The sequence below is a fragment of the Lissotriton vulgaris genome, chromosome 3_1 (assembly GCF_964263255.1).
Source record: "Lissotriton vulgaris chromosome 3_1, aLisVul1.2, whole genome shotgun sequence".
Classification (NCBI taxonomy): Eukaryota; Metazoa; Chordata; class Amphibia; order Caudata; family Salamandridae; genus Lissotriton; species Lissotriton vulgaris.
In genome coordinates, this window is record NC_141689.1 from 1132143658 (window position 1) to 1132170061 (window position 26404).

Below are 26404 nucleotides of genomic sequence, written 5' to 3' on the forward strand. Positions count from 1 at the left end.
GATCCCGAAGGCAGGGAAGCCCCCGGACCAATGTGGATCGTATCGCCCGCTCAGCTTGCTGAACGTGGACGCGAAGCTCTATGCAAAGGTCCTAGCCAACAGACTCGCGCTGCTGGTCCCGGACCTAGTGGCGCCGGAACAATCGGGCTTTGTACCTAGCAGGAACCTAACCTATAACATCCGCACTGTGCTGGGAACGATACAGCATGTGAAGCAGGAGAATCCCGCCTTGGCGATATTCTTAGATATGGAGAAGGCGTTCGACTCTGTCGAATGGCCGTTCATGATTAGGGTCCTGCGCAAACTGGGGCTGGGAGAACCGTTTCTTCAGAGAATAGGGGCTCTTTATCATCACCCTTCGGCCCGCCTGCGTCTCGGCGACAGGGTCTCGGAACCGATACACATCGGTAGAGGCACTCGACAGGGATGCCCCTTGTCCCCCCTGTTGTATGCATTGGTGGCTGAACCACTAGCGTGTGCCATGCGGGAATACCATAGCCTGGAGGGTGTCAGCTTCCCCACATATAAGATTGGCATCTCCACTTATGCAGATGACACCTTACTGTACGTCCGGGACCCAGTAACCAATCTAGCACCGATACTCAGGGAGGTGGTCCGCTTTGGGGCGCTGTCGGGACTCAAAGTGAACTGGGATAAGTCCATTGCTTTCCCCCTGACCCCAGTTACGCAGCCGTTTGAGATGGAGTATCCCCTACAGTGGACGGACGACTCAGTGCGATACCTGGGCATCCGTCTCCACACGGACCCTGAGATCCTGATCCGCGATAACTATGGGGTCGCGTTTACCAAGCTGGTGGACGATGTGGACGCCTGGATTAAGCTCCCCCTCTCCTTGTTGGGCAGAATTGCCCTTATGAAGATGGTAGTGCTCCCCCGGTTCCTCTTCCTCTTTGTCAATATTCCGGTGGTCTTGTCGAAATCGTTCTTTAAGCGCTTGAACCAAGTCCTAATCAAGCTCGCCTGGGGCGGAAAGCAACCTCGTGTCAAGTGGGCGACACTGATGCTCCCGTGTGAAGTGGGGGGTCTGGGGGCGCCGGACCTGGAGCGCTACTACCGGGTGGCACAGGCGACCCACTTACATTCCTGGATCCATGGAGATGCCCGCATTCCACATCTCATACTAGAGAAGCTATTCGCTGACCCACTCCCCCTGCCAGCCACAATTTGTCTCCCAACAGACCGAGCAATTGGGCGGATGGACTCGCTTAAGGCGACGAACCATGCGTGGCAAGCGCTGCTGAGAGAAAGGGGATGTGCCTTACTGTACTCCCCGCAGATGCCGGTGGCCTGGGCCCTATGGTTGGATCCGCTCAATGAGAAGGGGGTGACAGAGGCCTTGAAAGCCCTGGGCGTGCAAACAATGGAGGACTTGTTCTTGGACGGTGCGCTGAAAACCTGGGAACAACTCCCCCCTGTCGCCCCGGCTCCGTCGCTGCTGCAGAAGTTCCAGTATCACAGGATACGGTCGGCCTGCAGAGTAATACTGGGCCCCGCGCTACAGGAGCCAGAAGAGGTCCCAGAACTGACGCACATCATCAAAACGAAAACTCCGGCTAAATTGGTCTCTACGGTTAACAGGCTTGGGCCTTCATATCAGACATTACCTACTTCGGCCCCTAGGGCGGCGTGGGAGGCGGATCTCCAAACCCCTATAGACGATGCTATGTGGCGCTATTGCTGCGCCAACACTCGTAGGGTCTCGCTTAATGGTAGACACCGCTTGGTGCACTTCAAATTTCTACAGAGAGTATACTATACACCGGAGCGGCTTCACCGCTACGGCCTACGTGGCTCCCCGGAGTGTGAGCGCTGCGGGACCGGTACCGCTGATTTCCTTCATTTGGCATGGCTGTGCCCGGGAGTGAGCGCTTTCTGGGAGGAGGTCTTCGCGGAGTTGGGAAAGATTTTAGGGGAGCCGCTGTTGAGATCCCCTTTGCTTGCGCTACTGGGCTTCTCCAAGCCGTTAGCTCCTGCACTGCGTAGATTAGTTGACGTAGCGTTGCTGTTGGCCAGAAGGGTGGTGGCAGCGTGCTGGATGCGTGGACCTCTCCCCACCAAGACGAGATGGCTCAGGGATCTCCAATACTGTTGCACTCAGACGGAATTGTACAGCGAGCTGCTGCCGCCCAAGAGTAGACCGAAGTCCTTTTGGGATCTCTACAAGGAGTACCAACAAAAGGGGGAGGTGGACGACAGCGACATGTCGGTGGCCGAGGACCTTCAGGATGAGGAGTTAGAGAATGCTGTGGAACGGAGGCAATTACCGCAGGGGGGGCTTTAGTGTTCCTCTGGGGGGTGGTGGGTCCAGGGAGAGTGTAGGCAATTGACGGGGACGGGGGGTTAGGTGTGTCATGGCTTAGGAGACAGGGCTAGCGGGGGAAGGGTGCAGAACATACACAGTACATACACGACATCACTCACACAGGAAGCGTCACTAGGACTCCTTCACGGTACTCAATGGCAAACGGGGAGGGCCCGGGGGGTGTTTAGGGGTAGTTTGGGTTAGTTTTTCCCTTTTCCACTTTTCCTTTCCTGCCCTTTCCTGGTTTATGAAAGACCGTACTACTATGTCACCATTTATTGACTGTCGACTGCCTTGATGCTACGCTGGGGGCCAACAGTGCACGATCACATTGTTATGGGTTGACTTATGACATCGAGTTACGCCGCTGGGCCTCCGGGATGCCGGCACACAGGCTGTGTATTAGGTGCAGCGAATCTGCTCTTGGAACTTATGTAACTTTTGGTGCACTGTACAGTCGAACTGCAATGACAATTGTATTCTGACAGTTGGCGATACTCGCAATAAAGGTCTTTTTAAAAAAAAAAAAGTATTCTACCCTCTAGAGCACCCTTCTCAATAGCCCATAAATAAAACAATTACAAATATTAGGGAAGTAGAAGTAAACATTGTATTTGTTACACCAACTTTTTTTTTCCAAATATGAAGGGTGCAATGAGAGGTATAGAGTGAAGTCTTGGGCAAATTTTAATATTAATAATACATATACTTCTTATAAGAATAAAGGGGCTCATTATGAGCGGGATATCGGCTGCAAAAGAACAGGCAGAAGGGCACATCCTAATCACTACGGCGGTGCCTGCACGGCACCGCCGCAATGATGCCCTGGTCCCAGGTTCCACAAAGCAGGCGGAAAAGGACCGCCTTGCGGGACCATGGCGTACGGACATTCCGTCGGCCGTCAAACCAATGTGATTCCCACCGTCATCCTAATTTGGCGGTGGGTGAATCCCATTATGATGGCGGGACGATCCTCGCGTCATCATAATTTGCCCCAAAGTTCCAGGGCAATCGTTATGGTCCAATTTATGGCTTAATGATTTATGAGTGCCACTGCTCCACCGAACTCAACAGTGCCTAGTATCCATATGCAGAACACTGTTGCCATTGTGTCTACCATACTAATAGAAGGCGAAGACCACAACGATGACTGGTGTGCCACTCATACCGCAATGACATAGGCTTTGTGTTCTAAGGAGGAGCACATACAGGGAGTCCCAAAAGCTTTGACCCACCTGTGAATGAGTTCCAAACAGCAACCTGGTTTGTAAATAGGGAGTTGGTCAAACTCTTTGGAGACTCACTTCATGACACTCGGCTGTGCATCCATTCCATGAAAAATGTCAAGTCTGATTTATTGCCTTTTTCAAACTATCGCCTTTTCTTCTTCCATACCACTTACTCCTTGTGGCATAAATGCAGTGCGTGTGATAAATTTTGAAGTAAACAAAAAGTGATGGATGGATGCTTTAATTAATCTCAGCCAATGGTAATTAATCGGGTCAGCATGCCAGTCCATTAGTATTTTGCACACACAATGCCACCTCAATTTGGACACAGCCCTATTCAAGTCAGTCTTGGTATACTCTTCTTTGTGATAAACGTCATGCACTTACCCAAGTTCAGAAGGTGGCTCCATAGGATTTGCAGATGGGTCCAAGAGAAAGCGCTTCTGGGTCACTGTATTAGTGGATTGCACGTTCAACACAGGGTAGCCCATCTGCCTAGTCCAGGTGTCCATCACTTCTTTCACTGGCTTACCGCTGGCCTAAGTAAAACAGAGGATCCAGTCAGATTGAAAAGGATGTGCAAAATCAACTGCTTCTGATCCATTGTTTTTGCATATGGATAATAACATTTAATTTGTTTCATAACCATGCTTGCTACTTATGCCCTTACAACTCGGTGTCTAAATGCAGGTGCTGCTATAGCTAAGGAGTTGGACTCTCAGTTTCCAGTGGGTATCTGTGCATCTAAATACGGCCAATATAAGCTGAATTTCCCCTGTACAGAATAACTATGCAGACCTAGAACAACCAGGTGAAAATCTTCAAGTTTTTCCTGAACTCTGGAACCATGTGTCTGATATTTGCCACCTGCTCTGAGTAGGTGGTAAATATAAGTAGGTCTGGGTTTTTCGGGCAGGTGACTGGAAGTTCATCTGGTGCGACGGGAGGCTGTGACCTCACTGGGGTAATTGTTATCTACCCCGCCACTGCAGTGCAGGAGATGGGCGGGACTGGGCTGGTCTTTACCCACATCCCCTGATGCTCTACACCTGGTAAAAACTGGGTCTGTCTGGCTCGCACCCCTGACTTACCCCCCTTACTTGCAACCACAATCATTCTCGGCATGGAGGGAGGGAGAGTGCCACACGATTCAAGACTTTTTTGAGGGGGGCACGCTCAAAACCTTCGACCAATGCAAGAGAGACTTCTGTTTCACGGAAGCCTCCAGGCTGCAATATTATCAACACCGACACTGGCTGCTCGCACCATCAAACACATAGGGGTCAACTCGGCCAACCATCCCTTTTAAGACTCTGGTATGCTCTTTCGATGGCACATAGGTCTGATGTCCCACAAATATCAAGTGTTGGAACACTCCTCGCCTGTCCAACTCCACACCTACCAAACACAATGGCACACTGACACCACAGAGTAAATCTCTTATCATGCCGGTTGACACACACCGAACCAAAATTCACCTGCATCTGGCAGGCACTGCTTGACCATTTCTCCAAACTAGAATACACTTGCTTCACTCCTCCTCGGCTCCGCACCCTCCAATTGTTTGAAGGGGTCTCCCTAGCCAGCGGAGCTGAAGACCCCTGAATGAATGCCCAAACCGATAACATAGAAAGTCCGATGCCCATCCCTTAACCTTTAGCAGAAGTCCTGGTGGGTTCAGCTTGAGATGGTCCATCCTCCCCTCTCCCTTGTTCCATTCCCCCTCTCCCCTGTCCCCCCTCTTCTCGTTTACTCTCTCTCCTTTCAGTGCCCTCCCCCCTCTTGCCACAGATGCAGGCAGGAGACAGCTCTTCTATTAATTATGTTGCTGGATATGCGATACAATATGACAATTGATTTCAATGTATGCCTTATGCGTATAAGACCTGACTATCAATATCAGCTGCCTGTCATATGGTTTACACTGTTGCAGAAGTTTGCAACCTTCAATAAAAAGATATGGACAATAAAATTGGGTCTGGTGTTCTGTATATGGTAATTTCATGCCTGGAAATACAGGAAAACTCATAATATGGTAGATCCGTATTACCCCTAAGGGATAGTGCTGCACCATCCTGGCAATGTGGGCCTTAGAAAAGATGGAAGGGAGGTGTAGCTTGCACATGTGAAGTGTTAATTTCTGAACAGGATTTATAGAGGGTGAATAATCACCATGAGTCTACAGGCAAAACACTATTAACATGCAGAAAAAAAACGTGATTTAAAATGCGGTACAAGGATCCAGTTTGCTACGCTTTGATGACAGCAATGATATTTCTCCTTTTGACATATCTGAAGTCAGCCATTTTTATAATACCAATACACATTGCAGAAGACGATTACCAATGTCACCACTGATTAGGGAGAAAAGCCAGGTTTCTTTGACTTATTAACATGAACCTTAAAGAGGCAAAAGTGCCAAATGTGGAGGAATACTCTATAATAGCTCTGGGGTGGGAGAGGGGCATCTATTTGCCCCATTCTATCTGGAGAAGCTCGTGAAGCTGAAGAGCATACTTGCTTCATTTTGCATGGTTTGAAGTATTATTCATAATAGACATTGCCCTTGTAAACACAGCTCTCTTTGATCCTTACCTCTTCCAAACATTGCCAAAAATCATCAGTTCTTGCATTCTTGAATTGATATTTCACAAGGTATGCCTAGAAAATAAAAACAATACACAATTCTCAGTAATTCAATGCATTTTTAGCAAGGCGAACATTAGTTTACGTTGCAGTACACCAGGTCAGAAAAAGCAACAATAAAAATGTAGTAGGCAGTTCCTATATCATTATCAAAGAGTTATCTTTATGCCCATAGACTGAAGGGGTCTGCATATCAAATCGAAGACTTGCAATTGATTTATATATTAGAAACACTTAATTGTGATAACAAACACTTGCTTCTTCAATAGCCAATATTGTGCAAACACATTATCTCAGGTAACAAAAAAGCAATAATTCGGAATTGTGCAAACTGAGGGAGTAGGTACCGCAGACTATTTCTGGTGAACTGCCACACTCAAAATATTTTTCAAATGATGGCTTTGAACAGAGGAACTCATTTAGAGGTCCATCGTCGATTAAAAGACCCCTTCATTTAAACATTCTCGTCATTAAGGTGGGGCTTTCTCTCCAGTTGCTTTGGAAGATCATCTTTGTGCCAGCAGGTCTATGGCTTTTTATGTCACAATATGTGGGTCCTACAAATGCAGCGGGGAACATTTTCATACCAAGCCTAAAGATTATTGTTGGTTAAAAGTTTTCTGCAGTGTCATGGCTGCCTTAGGGTGTTCAATATGGCGGAGCACCAGCACACCACACACTGTAAATGGAGCGGGCAAACACAGAGGAGGATGGGTAAGACTTTTGTTTCTGTTTGATGGCAATCCTATTACCACCAGTTTCTAAATCAGGTAGTTACCCAGACTAGTAGCTTCCTCACTAAACAACATCTACTCTAGCACCCACCTCTCTATCCACGTCCATACCATAACGTTGCAATGACTCCCAACAACCACACTTTCCACTTTGCACCACTGTCCACACACTGACTGCATAAAACTTGCATCTCCATCAAGTGATGTTGCCTTCTGTCAAAGTGGTGCCTGCATGTTGCTTCGTCAGTTAGCAGTGATCCAGTGGGTCTAAAGAAATCATAATATCTGATGCTAAAATTGGTCCCTAGGATCCTGTGGACGTGCGAGAGACTTTGTGAGACCTTGTGCCGTCTGGACTGAAGAAGCAACAAGACAGGTAACACCTGAACACCCTGGACAAACATAAATTCAAAGAGAAAATTAAAGGCACCTAATGACTGCATGGAAATAAAAATTAAAATTGTGTCATTCACTGTCATACCACTCTATTTTGTAAATCTGGGGCAGTGTCAACAACCATGAGTGTTGCATGGGAACACCCACAAACACTCAGAGTAAAGCATTGCCTTACTCCATAGTTACAAGGCCATGAAATGCCACAATGGGTGGCTTTGCATGGCGTAAATATGGGCCTGCACACTGCACCTTCGGAGCATCACAAAAGTGACGCTCCGATGGCGTAAAAGTGCTGCAGAGGACTTTGAAAATATGCCTACAAGTGTGTGTCTATCAGACTCCTGGCAATCAGGCCTCATTGATGGCAAGCAGCCAGACCTTAGATTTATAAAATCCTCTGCAAAGAAGGGTTTTGTTTATTTGATTACCTGAACATGGTGTCACCCTTCAGAAAGCCTTGTCCCCACCCAGGATATAGCTGGCATGATCCCAGATCACACTGACTCCTCCTGCTAGTGGAAAGTGCATCCAGGGTTCATGGCGGAGAAACTTTGCCACCTGTCAGTCTGCTCTTGTTCATGTATAAAGAGTGTGGCTTATTTTTCTAAGATGGCATCTTCTGTTTTTCGGGGTATGGCTTGCAGCCCTTGGGTGTCAACATATACCTATCTCTTCTGCTCTGGAGGTTTACTGCTAGAATATAGGGTTTTAAATATAAAAAATATTGCAACCAGAATATTGACTACTAGAATATCATGAAGGTAAGTATTTCATGGTAAGTATATAATTACCTTGACAGCGGTTCAGTTTTGAAAGTGGACTACATCATGGTCCATATCAAGGTGGGTGCTTGTCTCCGTGGATGCAAACTCTTCTGCGTTTAAACAATAGCTACAAATCTTTGCCTTTGGCAAGGATAGAGGTCGTATTCGCAAAGTTCAAATCAATGGCAGTTTATTGTTAAGAAAGAGCCTCCATGTTTCAGCCTGACAGCCTTGTTTACGTTGCCAGGTCAAAACATGCAGTCTCTTTGGCAGTGTAATGTATGTATTATATCATTGATTATATGAGTGCAAACTCATCCCAGGAGAAGAAGCTTATAGAAGGACTAGAATATGCAAGATAAGGATCCTTGGTGTTCCACCATAATATCGAAGTTTTAATAGCGACCGGCAGTTAGATCTGCTCTACAACACTGACCTCAATATTGTGGCATACAACAAACCCCCAATGCACCAACCAAAAAGCTAACACTACAATGAGTCTTTTTTAACCGAGTCTGTACATTCTTTTTGGTATCCTGCATGGGTACACAGGAGTCTTTAAAAGCACCCATGGCAATTTCAAATCAGTTTATTAAGGTTTACGTTCACTTGAATATTTGTCCATTGTTCTAGAGGAGGAATGAGCACCAGTTCTCTTTCTCCTTTATCTACAATGCCATCACAGGTTTTTACACCAATTGAAAATTAATGATATACTCTCGTACTAATTTCCATTTAGGTGCTGTTTGTCATGGACAATTAACATTTTTACATTTCTTTTGTATTAAAGAGATGAAATATCTGCAATATCTATTTCAATTTGCTTTTCTTCTTATCCTTTTGAGGGGTTATTAAACATATACTTTAGGGCTATGATTCACTGATTCTGTTTGGAAAGTCACAGCTTACTTTTTTTTTTAGTGTGCCCAACGATGGGATGCAATAGAATCCTCACCAAACAATTTGGTAACTGAGATTCAGTTCTGGCTTTAATTATAGTTGGAAGTCTGTATTTCTGAGTGGTCCAGTGGTTAGAGTACAGAATATTTAGAGAATGTAAACTCATCATGATATACATTTCCAAACATATCAATGTTGCAATATATGCATAATTTTCATTCTGTCAAACACCGTTTTGAAGGAATGTACTTCTTCTATGATACAAATGTCAAATAAGAAGATGAAAGCCCCCCGTCAATAGATAGATACCTTCGAAAAATAGAGAATATTTATCTTAGTACAATAAGACCAAAACAACATAAATCCAATAATTAGAACTTGAGGTATGTGTTTTTAAATATAAACAGCAATATAGTGCTTTGTAGTCAATAGCGCTAAGAGGTTACTTGAGGTTGCCCTAGACCAGGGCAAATCCAAATTTCAGGGCGACCGCGATGGAGGGCAGGCTGGCTACAGGACCCAGACAGGACCCGCTGACAAAGTACCTTGGATGGCGCAAGCGTTGATGTCTCAATGGGCGGAGTCAAGGAGGCGCGTCTCGGCATTGATCTCGTGGTTGGAGGTGACGCATCAACGCCGATCCGCACAGTGAATGAAGGCTTTGGCATCGAACCCCTTTATGATGCAGGTGATGCGTTGATGTTGAGTCGCGCTGTCCGTCATCGTCAAGCCGCGCATTCCGTCGAGGCTATGTCATCAATTGACTCCTGGGTCGAAGAGAAATGCGTCGGTTCTCATTGGTGCAAAGTCGCCACTGCGTTGATTTTTAATAAAAAAAACTGCTGCCGAACCCACTTCTGAGGCCCAGAACTGGATTGGCACCCCAGGCAAGGGAGGACTCACTGATGGCAGAGTCCAGCAGCTGCAGCAGAGCTGAAGGAAGTCTTTTATGGCCCTGAGACTTTAAGAAAAGGGGCAAGCCAGCAAGTCCTTGGAGTCACTCTGGGTTCAAGTGAACTCTGGGTTCAAGTGATGCAGGTCCAGTTCTTCTCATCCAGGCAGGGGGACGGAAGGCAGCAGGGCAACTCAGCAAGGCAAGAGCACAGCAAGGTGTAGCAGGGATTCTGTTTGTAAATAGAACTATGCCTGGGACCACAGAACATCAGTATGTAGAGACTGAGGGGCTCATAACGATGGCGGAATGCCCGCCAAGGACAGCTGGTCGGTGGTGGGCCTTCCGCCATTGTACTGCTGTTTCCCACCACCACATTATGATGGGGAGAAATCGTTGGGTATGAGTGGTGGACGTAAAGACCGTCCGCCACGGTTCTGACAGGTGGTCCTTTTCCGACAGCCTGTCGGAGCAGTAACATCGGCCAACATTTTGGCGGCATTTGCAGGCACTGCCGTAGGTATTATGATATCCCTTACATCCATTAATTTTGGCGGCGGACAAACTGCATCAAAACAATTGGCGGAAATTGATTTGGGAGCCCATAGCAGGCCCCACTTGATCCCTGGGACTGGGTCAAGGGCACTGGGGGGCACCTATGGTGCCCCCCTACATATCCCTGCACCAAGTGGCAGACACCATGCATGTAGTGCAGGGATATGCAAGTGCCTTTGTTTTTGCGTTGTGGCGGGGGTTGTTGAAAGCATACCCACCACAATGCAAAGTATAGATGACGCGACCGCCATGGTGGTGATCGCATCGTAATTCAGATTGCGGGGAGGCCGCCTCATGGGCGGCTGTGCCAAATCCAAAATGATGGCAGACGAACGGAAGTCCGACCGTCATCGTAATGAGCCCCTGAGTCACCATACCACATCAGCACCTATGAGCCCCCATCTAGACTAGTTCATAGTGCTCTATCTGCCCTCCTGACCTTATCAGATTGACAGATAAGTTAGCACCCCAGAACGCAACACTCTAGTCCCCACAGGGAAGCGTGGAAACAGTTAGTCAGCCTTTTGTTTTATCACACATGCATTTTCATAATAAACAAAAAAGATATGAAAACAGTTTACAATATTTATTGAAACATATTGAGCTCTATTATAAAACATCTGCACCGCAACTTGAAAACATATGCATCCCAACAGCGTGAAGAGCATTACAAGAAAACAATAAACAATAAGAAGTTCTATCATGGTGAATTCTTTATTTGCCTCAGCCCACCCTCTATATGAAAACACAGTGTTATATAATAGATCTCTGAGATGAGTGGGGAACTCAATTTGAGTCATGCATAAATAGTTGTTCTACATGTCCGACGGCGCAGCCCTCTCGTATCTGTACCGTTGCTCTGTTAGAATGTCTTCTCTCTGTTTTCACAATTGCCCGTCTCTGTGTATATGATACGAGGTGTCTTTTTGAAAACAGCAGATGTGAATATGTGTTGTGTCTAAATGCTAAGCTACATTTGCTAACCTGATCACAGCAAAGATAGGTCCAGTGTTGTTTGACCTTGTACACTATGTTCAGACAGTTTGAAGCAATAACAAAAACATATGGACTGCTTTTCTGAAATTATGTTGTGGCACAAAAATAAACGTTATTTTCAATCAATGAGGGGGGAGAAGGAAGGTTCGTGGTCCCTTCAGCTTCCTAGGCTAGTTACAAAAAATCAATGATGGGGGGAGAAGGGATCACTTGTCCTGAGTAACCATGGTTATTCTTAATTTTCGTTCCTATACTGATAAAAAACCCTCATTCACGTACTTAGGATCGGTTGGCGGTATATCTTGTTTTTCCGCCTTACTTATTACGTGATAGCATCATCATAGGGTTAGTTGTTGTGCTTCCTCCGCCAGGAGGTGAACCACTGGTTAATACAGTAGTGATGAGAGACAATTGTGATAAGTGAAATTAAAGAAAAATGTTTAAAAAAGCCCTAATAACCATAGAAAAGTGAAATTTATTGGGTCTTGGTGTGAGGCTTATTAAAATAATAGCGTGCGTAGGAAGAGTGATTTGGAATCTTCCGCACTATTATGTGTCCAGTAAAAAGGTCGACATGTTTCAGCCCTTTGGTTGCCCAGGCGGGGTCAGGTGGGCTTTCTTCAGGATCTAAGGAAGGTGTACCTGTTTTTTAACAAGGTTGGTCTAGGTATTTTGCCTGGCCGGTATGGAGGTCTGGTAGTACCTGTGAATAAAAAAGGAATACACAAACAACATAAATAGTAGTAGCACATTTGTGCTTAATCTCTAGATGCTCACTAAATCAACGGAAGAAAGACAAACAAATAAACAAAACAAAAAAATGGCAATTCTTTGTTGGCAAAATTCTCTCCCCTGTTATGGCAAAGGTTCGCTCTCATTGTTCAATTTGTGAAATTGTAAAGGTCTCAACATGCATAACGTGTGGCCAGTGAGGCCGGTCTTCGTATTATATTCTGAGAACAAGTTTACTACTAATTCCGCACTGTGAAAGGGGCTCGTTTATGTATAAACGGGATGTGCGGTTTATGACAGAATTAATGGGAAATGGAAACATTCGAGAAGGGGATAAACGTAAATTCGAAAACGCGGTAAACAAACTTAAGGTTAAGTATTGTCTCATTGGTAAGGGGCTGACAGGGGTCTATATGATTCTAAAAACGGGGATTCCGTAAGTGAAAATGTACAGGTTGATATGGTGAGATCGTACATTCACACATCAATACGTTCAATACTTCTTTTGTTTAAACTCTAAAACATCATCAGGTAGCCAGGGGGAGGGGGTAGACCTACTGGAGGGAAGGATACAAAACACGTTTTAGTTACGCTGTTATCATAATACTTTACGGTTTTGCAGTCGTTGTCAGGTATTGTTGGTACCTCCTCGGCGGTCATGCACTGCTTGTGCTTGCTCTGCCCCTCTGGACCCTGAATCGATCGGCGGGCCTCTAGAGGGAAGTGCTTTATTCTGCCTCCATAGAAAGTGAAGATAGACTTGTAACTGATGTCGTAACGTTACAGTTGTTCTTCAAGATGTAATTCTTTTTTGTGTGACAATTATGTGTGCCAAATTATATATGATAATTTCGAATTTGGAGGGGGAAAGAGAGAGTGTATTAATGAAAAATAAAGTCAAGTAAAAACAGCTCATTTGTATTCTGTTACTTAATTCTATTTGAGGACCAAATAGAGTCACTGGTGGCTTACTCTAAACATTGTATAGTTCATATGTTGATACAGAGTATCTTAAATCAACGGTTCAGATTCAACCAAGGAATTTGATCGTTGAGGCCTTCAACGTTCGTTCTGAGTCTATGTACCCACCTTTGTTCCTTTTCAAATAAGATCCTTTCTGTGTTGTGATCTTTATTAACCAGTGTCTCAAGGACCACCCACCGTAAATCACTTATCTGATGTTTAGTTTCTATGTAGTGATTGCTCATCTTGGTAGTGTTCTTTTGACATTTAACATTACTCCGATGTTCAATGATTCTTTGCTTCACCTTTCGACAGGTCATCCCAATATACCTCAGGTTACAGGGACATGTGATCATGCATATTGCATGGGTGGTATTGCAATTAGTGTGGTATCTGATTGTCCACTTCAAGTCTGGAAGGAGTTGTAAGCTCTTTGTGGGATTTGTTAATTCACAAACTGTACATGACCCACACGGGTAATGGGCCGTGACTGGTGGGAGATTCAATAATCGGGTGGTGGGTTCTTTTTGTCTCAGTGGTGGCGGTCTCGTGTGGACAAGGATGTCCCTTAAGTTCTGTGTCCTTTTGTTCGCAAATCTTGGTTTTGGCCAAGCCAGATTGCCTGATGTTACGATCTTCCATTTTTTATTCACTATCTTTTTTACATTGTTGGACATTGTGTTATAGGTTGTAACACAAGTCACTACATCAGTCTCTGGTGTTCTCAGGGTGGATTCTAGGAGGGACTCCCTGGGCTGGTTCCTTGCTCGTTTGTTGCATTTGTTGATTATCTTGTCCGGGTAATCTCGTGCTCCTAATTTCGTGCAGAGGTCGCTTGCTTGTTGTTTGTAGTCATGTGTGTCACTACAATTGCGTCGAAGCCGCAAAAATTGACTGTAGGGCAGGTTCTCCCTCAGTGGACGTGGGTGGAAGCTTTTATAGGAAAGTATGGTATTTTTTGCGGTTGGTTTGAAGAAAGTCCTCATTAGGAGATCTGTCCCTGCCGCATAGATGGTAATGTCTAGAAAGTCTAGGGATTTTTTATCGGCTGTGTAAGTGAAATTGAGCCATTCATCTTTGGTATTAAGCCATTCGTGAAATTCTTCCAGGCTCTTCATATCTCCTTCCCAAATCATAACGATATCGTCAATGTATCGCTTCCAAAAAAGTATTTTCTCGTGGTAAGGATTGGTTGTTGTATGTATATGAGTCTCCTCGAAATCACTCACATAGAGACCAGCCACACTTGGGGCAAAAGTACTGCCCATCGATGTTCCGTGGCACTGTTGATACATGGTATTAGAATACTCGGAGAAGTTCTCAGTGAGGGCAAGGTAACAAGATTCTAAGACCAAATGTCTCGGTGTTTTGTGGTCCCATTGGATGTTAAACATGACTTTTTCAAGGGTCTCAAGGGTTTTCCTTTGTGGGAGACTGGTGTAGAGACTCTCTACATTGAGTCCTACAAGTCCTACAAGTAGCATTGTTTCTTCTGAATACTTTTGTTGGGAAATGAGATTTAATAGGTGCCTTGTGTCCTTTAGGTATGTTGGGGTTCTTTGGACTATGGGTTTCAAGTACTGGTCGGCAAATTGAGAGAGTGGTTCCAGAACTGACCCTATACCGGAGACAATTGGACTACCTGGGGGTGGTTTTCGAGTCTTGTGTGTTTTAGGTAATGAATAAAAGTAAAAGAGTCCTTGGTTTGGGTGTCAAGAGAAACTACGCCTCGTTTTTGGAAATCCAGTTGTTCACTTCAGCTTCCTCTACCATTAGTCCAATGGTTCGTTGTAAACGTTCTCTTGGATCAATGGTGATCTTACTGTAGAATTTTTGATCCGCAAGGAGTTCCATGCATTGTCTCTCATATCCTTCTTTTGTGAGTAGGACTATCCCGTCCCCTTTATCGGCGGGTTTTATTATTATTTCAGTGTTTGTCCGTAATTCGTCAAGAGCCTGTTGTTCTTTCTTGGTTATGTTTTTGAAAGGTTGGTTGGCTTGTGTTTTAAGGTCATCAATCTCTTTCATAACTGCTTGTTCAAAGGTTTGGATTTAGATGGGTATTTGACTATTCAAAGGGCAAAATTTCGATTTTCGACGTAGTGAGGTATCTCCATCTCCTTTGTGTTCCTCCTTGTTATCAAAGAAGGCTTTTAGTTTTAGGGTACGGTAAAATTCTGCCATTTCACACTGTAGTTTGAAGGTATCCAGAGGGGGAGTAGGGACAAAGCTAGTCCTTTGTTCAGGACATTGGTCTGTTCTCCTGTCAGGATGTAGTCTGTCAGGTTGATGATGAGGTTGCTGTGCTCGTGCTTGCTTTGTTCCCAGTCATACTCCTGGTGTTTATTGGTGGCCCGTGTTCTGTCCAGGTTACGACTTTGCATCTTGTCTTCTGGTTGGATTGGCCACTCTCTAAAAAAGGCATCCTTGGTGTGTATTCTGGTCCCATCTGTGGTGCAGTTGGTAACCCCATTGGGGGTGGGGTATGAAAGTAGGGGTTCATGCACCCTTGGAAGTTTGGATTGAAAGGTGGAAAGGGGGCCCCATGGTTCCCGTGGTATGGTGTTTGCCATCTATATGGCTTACGGCGGTTCTGGCGTCTATTTGAGCCTCTATTCCTTCTAGGGGTGTAGGAATCTTCCCCGCTCCAGTCTGAACCATCAGTGGAGGTACCTGCACTCAAATTGTTGTCTGAAGATCTATCCGGTGCTTTATAGTCATCTGAACTGTAAGGATGCATCCGTTCCATTGAGAACTTCTTTAAGTCTTTACCAAGTTTTTGTATTTTGGTCTGTGTCAGGTATGCCTGTGTTTCATTCATCTCATGGTTTATTTCATCAAGTTTCTTTTTGTAGACTGTAATGTGAACCATATTCTCTAATTTCACTTCACAAATTTGTATTTTAATTGTTAGTTCCTCCGACAACCTCGTTGCAGTCTTTATAATTAGTACTAGGTAGTCTCTAGTACATTTCCACGATATTGCTGACCAATCTTTTCTGAACGGTAGATCGTGGAGAAAGATACGAGGTGCATTGTTTACCCAAAGGCCTTAGGTTGCAGCGTTCACTCAGAGATATTCCGTCATTATAATTCCATGAACAATTGTTCGTACCTGTTCCCGGTTGATCTCAGTAAGTTCATCCCAGTCTGTTGTTTGGGCTAGGGTTTGTGAGAGGTCTTTGTCATACAGTAGTGGTGGTTTTGCCAAAGTTGCATTTATTTCATCCGTAGTATAGCTAAGTCCATGATTTGCAGCCATCGCCTCACCCCGATTTGGGGGGGCTTCTTTTTTAGTAAAACACTATTCTGTGTATAGTCACTCCCACAGCTGTGCACTGCTTTAGTTATTTTCAATCAATGAGGGGAAGAAGGAAGGTTCGTGGTCCCTTCAGCTTCCTAGGCTAGTTACAAAAAATCAATGATGGGGGAAGAAGGGGTGCTACTCTCTATTTATGTTGTTTGTGTATTCCTTTTTTATTCACAGGTACTACCAGACCTCCATACCGGCCAGGCACAATACCTAGACCAACCTTGTTAAAAAACAGGTACACATTCCTTAGGTCCTGAAAAAAGCCCACCTGACCCCGCCTGGGCAACCAAAGGGCTGAAACATGTCGACCTTTTTACTGGATACATAATAGTGCGGAAGATTCCTAATCACTCTTCCTACGCACGCTATTATTTTAATAAGCCTCACACCAAGACCCAATAAATTTCACTTTTCTATGGTTATTAGGGCTTTTTTTTTTAATTCTTTAATTTCACTTATCACAATTGTCTCTCATCACTACTGTATTTACCAGTTGTTCACCTTCTGGCGGAGGAAGCACAACAACTAACCCTATGATGATGCTATCACGTAATAAGTGAGGCGGAGAAACAAGATATACCGCCAACCGATCTTAAGTACGCGAATGAGGGTTTTTTATCGGTATAGGAACGAAAATTAAGAATAACCCTGGTTACTCAGGACAAGTGATCCCTTCTCCCCCATCATTGATTTTTTACAAAAATAAACGTGTCAAACGTAACATGTGCAAGGCAAAGCAGCCTAAATGTGCAAGTAAACTAAAATATGAACAAACTAAGTGGGCCCTAAAGGAAATACACAACAAAGGCAGAGTTCCACAAAGCAGAAGTCAAGCAGAGTGGGAGTCCTTTTAGCAGCACAGCAGTTCATTTTCCTTGTAGAGTAGTCACAGGCCCAAAAGTGTACTGTCTTGGTAGAGACTTCAAAGAGTGTTTTTGAAGTGTAGAAGAAACCCTTTCCACCGAGTCTTGTCTGCCAGGCTATCTATGGGGGGTAATCATTCCTTTGTGTGGGGTCAGGTCACTACCTATTGAAGTGTAAGTGTTAGCCCCTTCCTCCGTTCCTGCACAGGAAGGGCCATCAGAATGGAGATGTATGTAGATGGGTACTCAGCCTCACCTAGCCTTCCTGTGTTTGTGGCTGTTTGGAGGGAATGCACAAAGTGTAGCTGTCACCCAGCTCGCACATGTATTGGAGACGGGATTTAAAGCACAAAAAGCAGTAAGAGAAGAGAAATGTCCACTTTCTAAAAGTGCCATTTCTAAAATAGTAATGTTAAATCCAGCTTTACCAGCAAAGCGGATGTATTATTACAATTCCAGAGATATAAAACACGATGTAGCTACTCCTTTATACTCAAGAATTACAGCTTAAAGGTATTTTAATGAGTTCCTAATGTAAGCCTCACAATAGTGAAAAACGACTGAGTGAGCGAGTGAGACTGAGTGTGCGTCACTACTAAGATATGCAAAACATAGAAGTACATGTCCTACGTTTTACTTAGAGAGCACCCTGCCCTATGGGCTGCCTAGGGCCTACCTCAGGGATGACTTATGTGTAATTAAAGGGGAGTTGAAAGCTTGTCAAGTAGCTTTAAATGCCAAGTCGAAGTGGCAGTAAACTGCACACACAGACCCTGCAGTGGAAGGCCTGAGACATGGCTAGAGTTCTACTTAGGTTGCTTGCACAGGCAGTGCTGCAGACCCACTAGCAGCATTTAATTTACAGACCCTGGGCCCATGTAGTGCAATTTACTAGGGACTAAGTAAAATAAATATGTCGACTGGGTATGAACCAATGTTACCATGTTTTAGGGAGAGAGCACATGCACTTTAGCACTGGTTAGCAGTGGTAAAGCACTGCAGAGCCCTAAAACTAGCAAAACCAAGTACAGAAAAATGGAGGCAAATATTTGGGGACAGAGCACCCTAAGGTTGTCCATTGTGAGTGGAAGTCTGAGTATTTGGGGATTCCCATAGAAATCTAGGTAAGTGGTTGATTTCTCTTACAGTTTGGGTTAGCCCAATTACCTTCTTTTAATTTTCATCCTGGGGAAATCCTTTCTGCTCTCTTTTCCAAGGGGGGGGACTCTGGCTTTTTGTTTCTTAGGTCCAGAATACATGCCCAATAACTAGTGTGAACGAAAGAGGTATGCAGTTCCTAATATGTTGTGCAGGTGGAGATGATCTCAGATGGTGAAGCCAGTGTGTGGTCGTTCACAAAGACAGGAGAAGAGTTTCCTCCTTACGGAAGGAGACCCTCACATACCCAACAAGCAGGTGTCTTGCTTCATCATCGGGTCTGCTCCTACACGGGTCGGCGCTGCAATACCCGATCAGGCACCCATGACAGGGCCTACTTGGAGGGGATCCTTGTTCCTTTAGCCGTTGGGTGCAGAGTGTGTGAGGGCCCTGATGTATAATTGTGGTGTAGGTGGTGATAATATGTAATAGTGAAAATTAAAACAGGGATTAGTGATCCACTCAGAACAATTTTAATGAGTTGTGGTCACTACCCTGGTTAAAACTAAAAGAACGCACACTCCCACTCTAATGTATGTGAGAATATGTGCTGGTGTAATAGGTCAACATGTTTCTTGCCTGTTATCTATTAATGGCAATTCCTCAGGACCAGAAAGGGATCTACCTACACTTTTTGGTGATGGTCAGGACCTCAGTGAAGTAAATACATGACCACCCATACAGCACCCTAAAAAGTTGTACTGGCAGATCTAAACCCAAACCCTGTTTGAGTTGGGGGTAACCACATAGTGTGCTGGTAGAGGCAGACACTAAAGTATAGTGTCAGTTCTGAAGTACAGGACCTTCCATTTCCCTACCCCTGCTCTCTACCAGACCGGGTCGCTCCTTTCGTAAGGAGGAAACTCTTCTCCTGTCTTTGTGAACGACCACACATTGGGGTTCACCTTCTGAGCTCACCTCCACCTGCAGCACATATTAGGAACTTAAATCCTTTCTACAGCCCTACCAATGAAATATGAGTATATTTATTGAACTCATCCAACCCATTTGCAGGTAGCACACTTATTTCAAGCTTTTTTTAACTAAATATATTTGTCCATGTGAGGTGGAAAGGTATGCGAATACCGACAAAGTTACACATTGTAGTTTTAACACTCATCGTATCGAAATGTCTCCGACCAATAAAATGCAATGGTATTTAAAGTTTCTGAATTTTAATTTGAGTGGACTTTCTCACAGATGATGACTAAAGCAATATTTTAACAGTGGAAGATGCTAAAACGTAATTTGAACAGTTTTAGATACAGAAACCTAGCATGGTGCCAAAGAGATTTGAAATTGTTGACGTCTGTAAAACTATTACATATAAAAAATATTAGAACACATGAAAGCTTTATCAAGGTACCGCAAGGCTACTCCTTCCCAAATTTTGTGATGCCTCTTATGTTTCTGTTTTTTTTTAAATTGTCTTGCCTTGGGCTCTAGCTGAGGCCCAACAGGCTCAGGTGAAAGATAGGTGTATTGTTCATTATATTTTAAATTGTAAAACATCGAGTCGATACCAAATCCTTTCAGTGGATAAAATAAAAACAATAGTTTGCTGAATCAAATGCTTTTCATCATCTAATGCGAGCACAAGTAGAACAGTTTGAGTTTCAGTTTCTATTTCCATGTGATAACTTTATTTTGGGATTCATGCCATAGAAGTTTCCACATCATCACTGGCGATACAGTAAAATACAATGAAAATAAATAGGTAAAACATATACAGTACTTAAAATACATCATCTTATCACTCTCATGTTACAATTGACTAAATTCTACAATGAAGGTCTATGACTTAACTCTAAAATGCAAGCTATAATAGAAAACAACATAAAGCAATTGACTATTGGGAGATGATATCTATGTATTGAGGTTCCGTGACAATTGTAAGTGGTGTTTTCGACTCGCACGAATATGGTCGAGTCTGGTATCTATGAACCGCAAATGACGAGTTTAGTAAGTGTGCGCAGTTTCGCTGTGCTAACTTAAACCGTTTGTTTGTTATGTGGGTTTTTCATCTGTACCCACGGGTTCCATCTTAGATACGGCATCCATTTTGTCTCTTGCCCTCAAGTAGCCAGCGAACGGACGCTGTCCGCTTCGCGACCCTGGGACTCCCAAGATATTTGCGGAAGACACATGTCCTTTGTAAGTGTCTTTATGATGAGGGGGATGATACTGTAAGGCAGATGGCCCCGCTCGAGGCTCATCTTGCCGTGCCGGTTTATTGTCTCAGCCGTGCATCTCATTAGGCACGTCCCTTTGATGCCTGTATCTCGTGTTTCCTGATACCTCCCCTTTTACACCCTTTCCGATCTCCCCACTGTCTCCATCTTCCTCTGCACCTGTCCTTGTTCCTATTTCGATCTGTTTTACTGCCGATTGGAATGCACTAATGTTGGGAAGATGGGTTTTTACAGTTGGGAACCGCCAAATGTTTCCGCACTTATGTTCCGGACCTTGTGTGTATCAAAGTGACCAAAGCGACCCCTCTCGGGGATAATTGTGGGAACCGGGTTGTAAACCTTTGTGTACCATGTTGTCCTATGGGTAAATTGTGTATAAAAGGAGCGATCCACAGAACCAATTTGAAGCAGTCTCCCCAAGTTGCACGTGTTGTACTTGTCGTGACTTCTGTGTTCCCTGCAGTAAATAAACCTTGAATCTTTGACGCCGAAGGAAGTGTCCCGTGTCTCTGTCATTCGTACGCCGGAGCAGGTTACCCACGAAGGTTTCAGGTGTTGTGCCCTGGCACCGCTGGGTCTTAAAGAACCCAGTCCTTCAGTTGGCGCCCAATGTGGGGCTGCATCAGTGGTACCGGTCCAAGCCCGACGATCGTGAGGAACTTCGTGTGAAATCTCCGAGGGAAGGTGCACTCCGCTTCATCGATCCTGTTGTCGAAACAAGTGGCCCGAAGACTTTTCCCGCGAAGATTCCCGCCTCCTGACGGCTGCGACGGACTGCTGCCCTGACTGTAGACCTGTTTTGGCGCCTGGCGTAGACCTTGGTAGAGCGAGACGACTGACGGGCCTTCCTGGTGACGCCATCGATCTTTGAGTTAAGTATTTGTGGGTCGCTCGCAGAGTCCTTAGTTGTTGACACTTTAGCGAGTGTTTTTGTTGTTGACGCTGTGTGAGTGTTTTTGTCGATGACACTTTGCTAGCGTGCTTTGTTGTGTTATTTGACGCCTGCAGACGCCAAAAACCAAGGGTATTAGCTCTTTGCTGGGACTTGGTAAATCCCGTAACCCTTGAAGTTTGTGAAACTCGGCTAGTGTGCAAGATGCCTGGTCGCAGTACTTTGTTTAGTTGTTTCAGACCTTGTGGTGTGGATTCCCGACTGGAGGACTCGTGTCCGATACCTCCGGTTGGAACTCCGACTTATGAACTGTACAGTAAACATGGGCTAGGCCCGATTACCTTTAATGATTATTGGATTCGCTATACAAAGAAGGATGGTGTCCTTAGTTGGCCACCTCATGGTAGCTTTGAGACCGCGATCTTAGATAACCTAGAGGCTAAATTGTTTGAGAAAAAGTCAAGGCCGGCCATGTTTGATGCCTTTCGGTTGTGGCGTAAAGAAGCCCGACAGAAAGAAATCAGACAGACTAAACGAAATCAGAGAGATAGTGTTGCTGCCATTGTAAAGAAAGCAGAGCAATTTCAGCATGATAAGGAGGTTAAGGAAAAGGAAGTGTTTGATAGACTACAGCGTATGACTATAGATAAATGTTATCCTGCTTTGCCTACGGAGTCGGAAAGGAAGGAAGAGATAGTTGAGGATCCTTTAATGTCCTATCTTATGAAGTCGCCACCTCCGTATGTACAAGGTACCACAGCTCCTGTGGTTCCTCCTGTACCTATTCTACCACCTATTCTCCCTTTGCCTGTTCCTCAACCTGCACCCGTTCTTCCGACTGTTCCTGCTCCTTTGTCTGTTGCTATCCCTACTGCTCCTCTGCTTCCACATACCCCTGCTCCTGCTACTGCTCCTGCTCTGTTAACTCCTGCTGTTGCTTCTGTTTCTACTCCTTTACTTGTTAGTCCTGTGTCTTATACTTCTCCCTCTACTCGTAGTCGTAATTCTCCTCTTGCGGCTAGTTTCTTTCATTCGCTCGGACCTGTTCTTGGGTCTGCTGGTTCAGATGGTCCTCAGAGACGTAGTCAGCTTCCTGGTAACAGGGAACGCGCTTCGCTATACAATATGGCGATGGGTTGGATGACACATCCCCTTCGAAATCCACCCCGTATTGTACTCGACACATTTTGTCAATTTAATATACTAACCCAGAGATTTGTGTTCGAGGAAATGTGTAAGGTCCTTCGCGTTCAGATATCGGCCGACGCACCTGACGAGGTGCTGACCGCGTTGTCTGATCTACAGCTTCAGTTCTCGACTGGACTGATAGTGGATACCAACGTTCGACGTGCTGTTGAGCGGTTGCTATCTTTTCGTCCCACTCCTATACCTCAATCCTTGTTTGTTGAGGATGTCGAAAGACAACCAGATGAGTCCGGTCAGTTTCCTATGCGAGAAGTTCCACCAGTGTGGATGCCTGGTAATCCAGGGGCTAACCCCCCGATTCCGCCATTCTTTCAGAGAGTATGGATACATCTCCCATGGAAACGCTCAGAAGTGTTACAGGTGAAGCAATCTTTGCCTGACCCTCGCAAAAATCCTGCAGGGTACTACAAAGAATTATCGCAGCTCGTAGATGCTACGGTAATAAATCTTGCCGACAACGATATGCTCTTTGGCAATGTCGTACCGCAACCGGTATGGGCTAAGATTCGTCAGGAGAATCATCCCAATGAATTAGGTGGTGCTTGGGCTGCCATTGTAGCGGCGGATGGTCGACAAATTGGTGGTGCTAAACCCGAGCAGCTGATTGCTGATCTTCCTCAAAGAATAATAACGTTAATGAAAACTCTTATGCCAGCCATGCGGGTGAATTGGGACAAATTGTCAGCTTGTAAACAGAAGAAGGACGAGAGTGTCTCCGACTTCTTTACGAGGTTTGAAGAGGCATTCATTGACCATAGTGGACAGGATATGGGTACTGAGGGTGGTCAGCGGTTGTTCGTGGATAAATTTGTTTCGAACTTATTGCCCGATTTGAGCAATAAATTGAAGAATTCAGAAAGTGCGTGGGCCGTTTCTACTTCAGCCCAGATATTGGCTACGGCACAATATTATGAGAATAGAGAGAAAGAAGAGAACGACCGTGCTGATAAAAAGACGAAAGAGCTTAAAACTAAAGTGTTGTTGCAGCAAGCCTATCCTCCACGTTCGAATCAGAATACTTCGCAACAAAATAGATCGCAGTCGCAATCGAACCGATCACAATCTCGTAATGATTCCTCTTTCCAAAGATCGTCATTAGGATACAATCAATGTGCTTATTGTAGACAGGAGGGACATATCAAATTCAATTGTCCTGTTCTAAACGAACGTAATAGTGGTAATTCATCTAGAGGAGGTCGTGGTGGTTCACAGCAGGCACCACGTGGCAGAGGTCGTGGTGCTCAGAATGACCGTTCAGATAACTCATCAAAATCCGATAATTGTTTCGATCAACGTGGATCGTCGCAAGGACGATCTGCGCAGTACAATGTAGATGATTATTACGTCGATCAGGGAACTGACGACAGTAATTACTAGGACAGCCATAGACAAGGAGAGGGAGTGGTATCAGTTCCGGTTGATCAGAGAGGGCCTTACGTCGCAGTTGCTACATCGGGCGTCGTTGAGCCTTTCCTGTTGGACACTGGTGCAGCGAAAAGTTCTATAAAACATTCGAAACTCCCTGGCGCACCTTTGTCTGGCTTAACAAATGTTTCCGTTGGATTCTCTGGCGCCCCCGTTAGCAATCCAGTTTCACGCCCTTTGCCCCTTACAATTGGGCCTCGTGAATTAGAAGCTCCGTTGATTTTGACTACTGGCTGTGGTGAAAATCTTTTGGGCCTGGATTTGCTAAAACGTTTGCATGCAACTCTGTATTGTTCTCCTGCGGGTGTAAAGCTTACTCTAGGAGAGAGGGTCGTCTCTCCTATGTACTTGTCTCTCGATAATCTTCCACCGGAATTGAGTTCTCTTCCTGCATCTTTGTGGGCAACAGGTCCCAATGATGTGGGCCTGCTTGACATCTCCCCTTATGTTGTTCAGTTGAAATCTAATGTGCGATTGCCACGTATTCCCCAATATCGTATCTCTCTTGATGGTGAACGAGCACTGTTAGCGATCATTTATGATTTGATCGAGAAAGACGTTATTGAGGAAACACGGGGGAACGTGTGCAACAGCCCTGTACTGCCCATTCTTAAACGTACTGATCCTTCGAAACCACCTGTTTATCGTTTTGTTATCGATTTACGGGAGGTGAATAAAATTGTGATTCCTCAGTTCCCCGTTGTGCCTGACATTACGGCACTATTGACTCTGATTCCAGCTTCTGCATCGTGGTTTTCGGTGATTGATTTGAAGAATGCGTTCTTCAGCATTCCGATTGCAGAAGAGAGTAGAGACCTCTTCGGTTTCTCTCTTGGTGGACGCAGCTTCCGGTTCAAACGCGCTCCTCAGGGCTACTGTGAAAGTCCATCGATTTACAGTCAAGCCTTGAAGGGTCAACTGGATGCGTTTAGGTTGCCGGCTGGTGCGGCCTTAATCCAGTACGTCGATGACCTATTGGTGGCTGCTGATACTCAGGACATTTACAAAATTGCTACGGTGTCGTTGCTGCAACATCTCTGCGAGTTAAATCACAAGGTGTCACCTTCTAAACTCCAATATTGTTGTCAAGAAGTAACCTATCTAGGTCACTTATTGTCAAAGGAGGGAAGGCGGTTGACCCCAGAGAGAATTGCAGCGATTGCGCGAATGGCTGTGCCAACAACCCAAAGAGATGTGCGTGCCTTTTTAGGTATTACGTCGTACTGCAGGCAATGGATTCCTAATTTTTCATTGCTAGCGAAACCATTAGTGGCTCTTACGTGCAAGGATGTTTCGACTCCTTTACCATGGACGGAAGAATGTCAGAAAAGTTTTTCTGAATTACGTGATTCATTGTGCTCGGCTCCTGTGTTAGGTACTCCTGACTATAGCAAGCCGTTTACATTATATGTTCACGAGAGGGAAGGTTGTGCTTTGAGTGTCTTAACGCAACCTTTTGGTGGTAAGCAACGTCCATGTGCATATTTTTCCTCGACCTTGGACCCGGTAGCTAGAGCATTGCCGAGTTGTTTACGAGCAACGGCGGCAGCCGCGGTCTCCATCCGACAATCAGCAGGATTGGTCATGGATAATATGCTTATGGTAATGGTTCCGCATGCAGTCGACACTCTTTTAAATCGTACGAAAACTCAGCACTTGACGAGTGCGAGGTTGTCTGGGTACGAGTTGACGCTGTTGGCAAGCCACATTCAAATAAAACGTTGTAATGTTCTGAACCCGGCAACTTTGTTACCGATTAGCTCAGAGTCAGATGAAATAACAGAACACGATTGTTATTTGAGGACAGAGGAGGAAACAAAAGGTCGAGTGGACCTTAAAAACACCCCATTGGAAGACCCAGATGGAACACTGTATGTGGATGGTTCATGTTTCAAGTTGCCGAATGGCGATGTGACTACTGCTTATGCTGTTGTAACATTGAATACTGTTGTTGAGACTGCGAGATTAAATCAGAATTCTGCCCAAGCCGCAGAGCTGATCGCTCTCACTAGAGCGTGTGTGTTAGCGAAAGGGAAACGTGTGAATGTGTTTACCGACAGCCAATATGCCTTTGGCGTCGCACATAGTTTTGGACGGTTGTGGAGAGAGAGAGGTTTTCTAACATCGCATGGTACGAAGATTCAGCATGGCCAGCTTGTGAATGATCTTTTGGATGCACTTACGTTGCCTAAGCAAGTGGCGATTGTTAAATGTAGTGCGCATCG

At 45.0% G+C, this 26404-nt stretch overlaps 1 protein-coding gene across 1 annotated transcript in view; it reads right to left on the reverse strand.

The window, feature by feature from the left end:
• Positions 1-26404, reverse strand: part of ENPEP (glutamyl aminopeptidase) — a 354204-nt gene that overhangs the window by 151123 nt on the left and 176677 nt on the right. The window contains exons 9-10 of the mRNA XM_086961606.1: positions 6148-6213; positions 3940-4091 (exon numbers count right to left, since the gene is read on the reverse strand). Coding sequence (XP_086817732.1) covers positions 3940-4091; positions 6148-6213 — 218 coding nt within the window. The remainder of the gene's footprint in view (positions 1-3939; positions 4092-6147; positions 6214-26404) is intronic.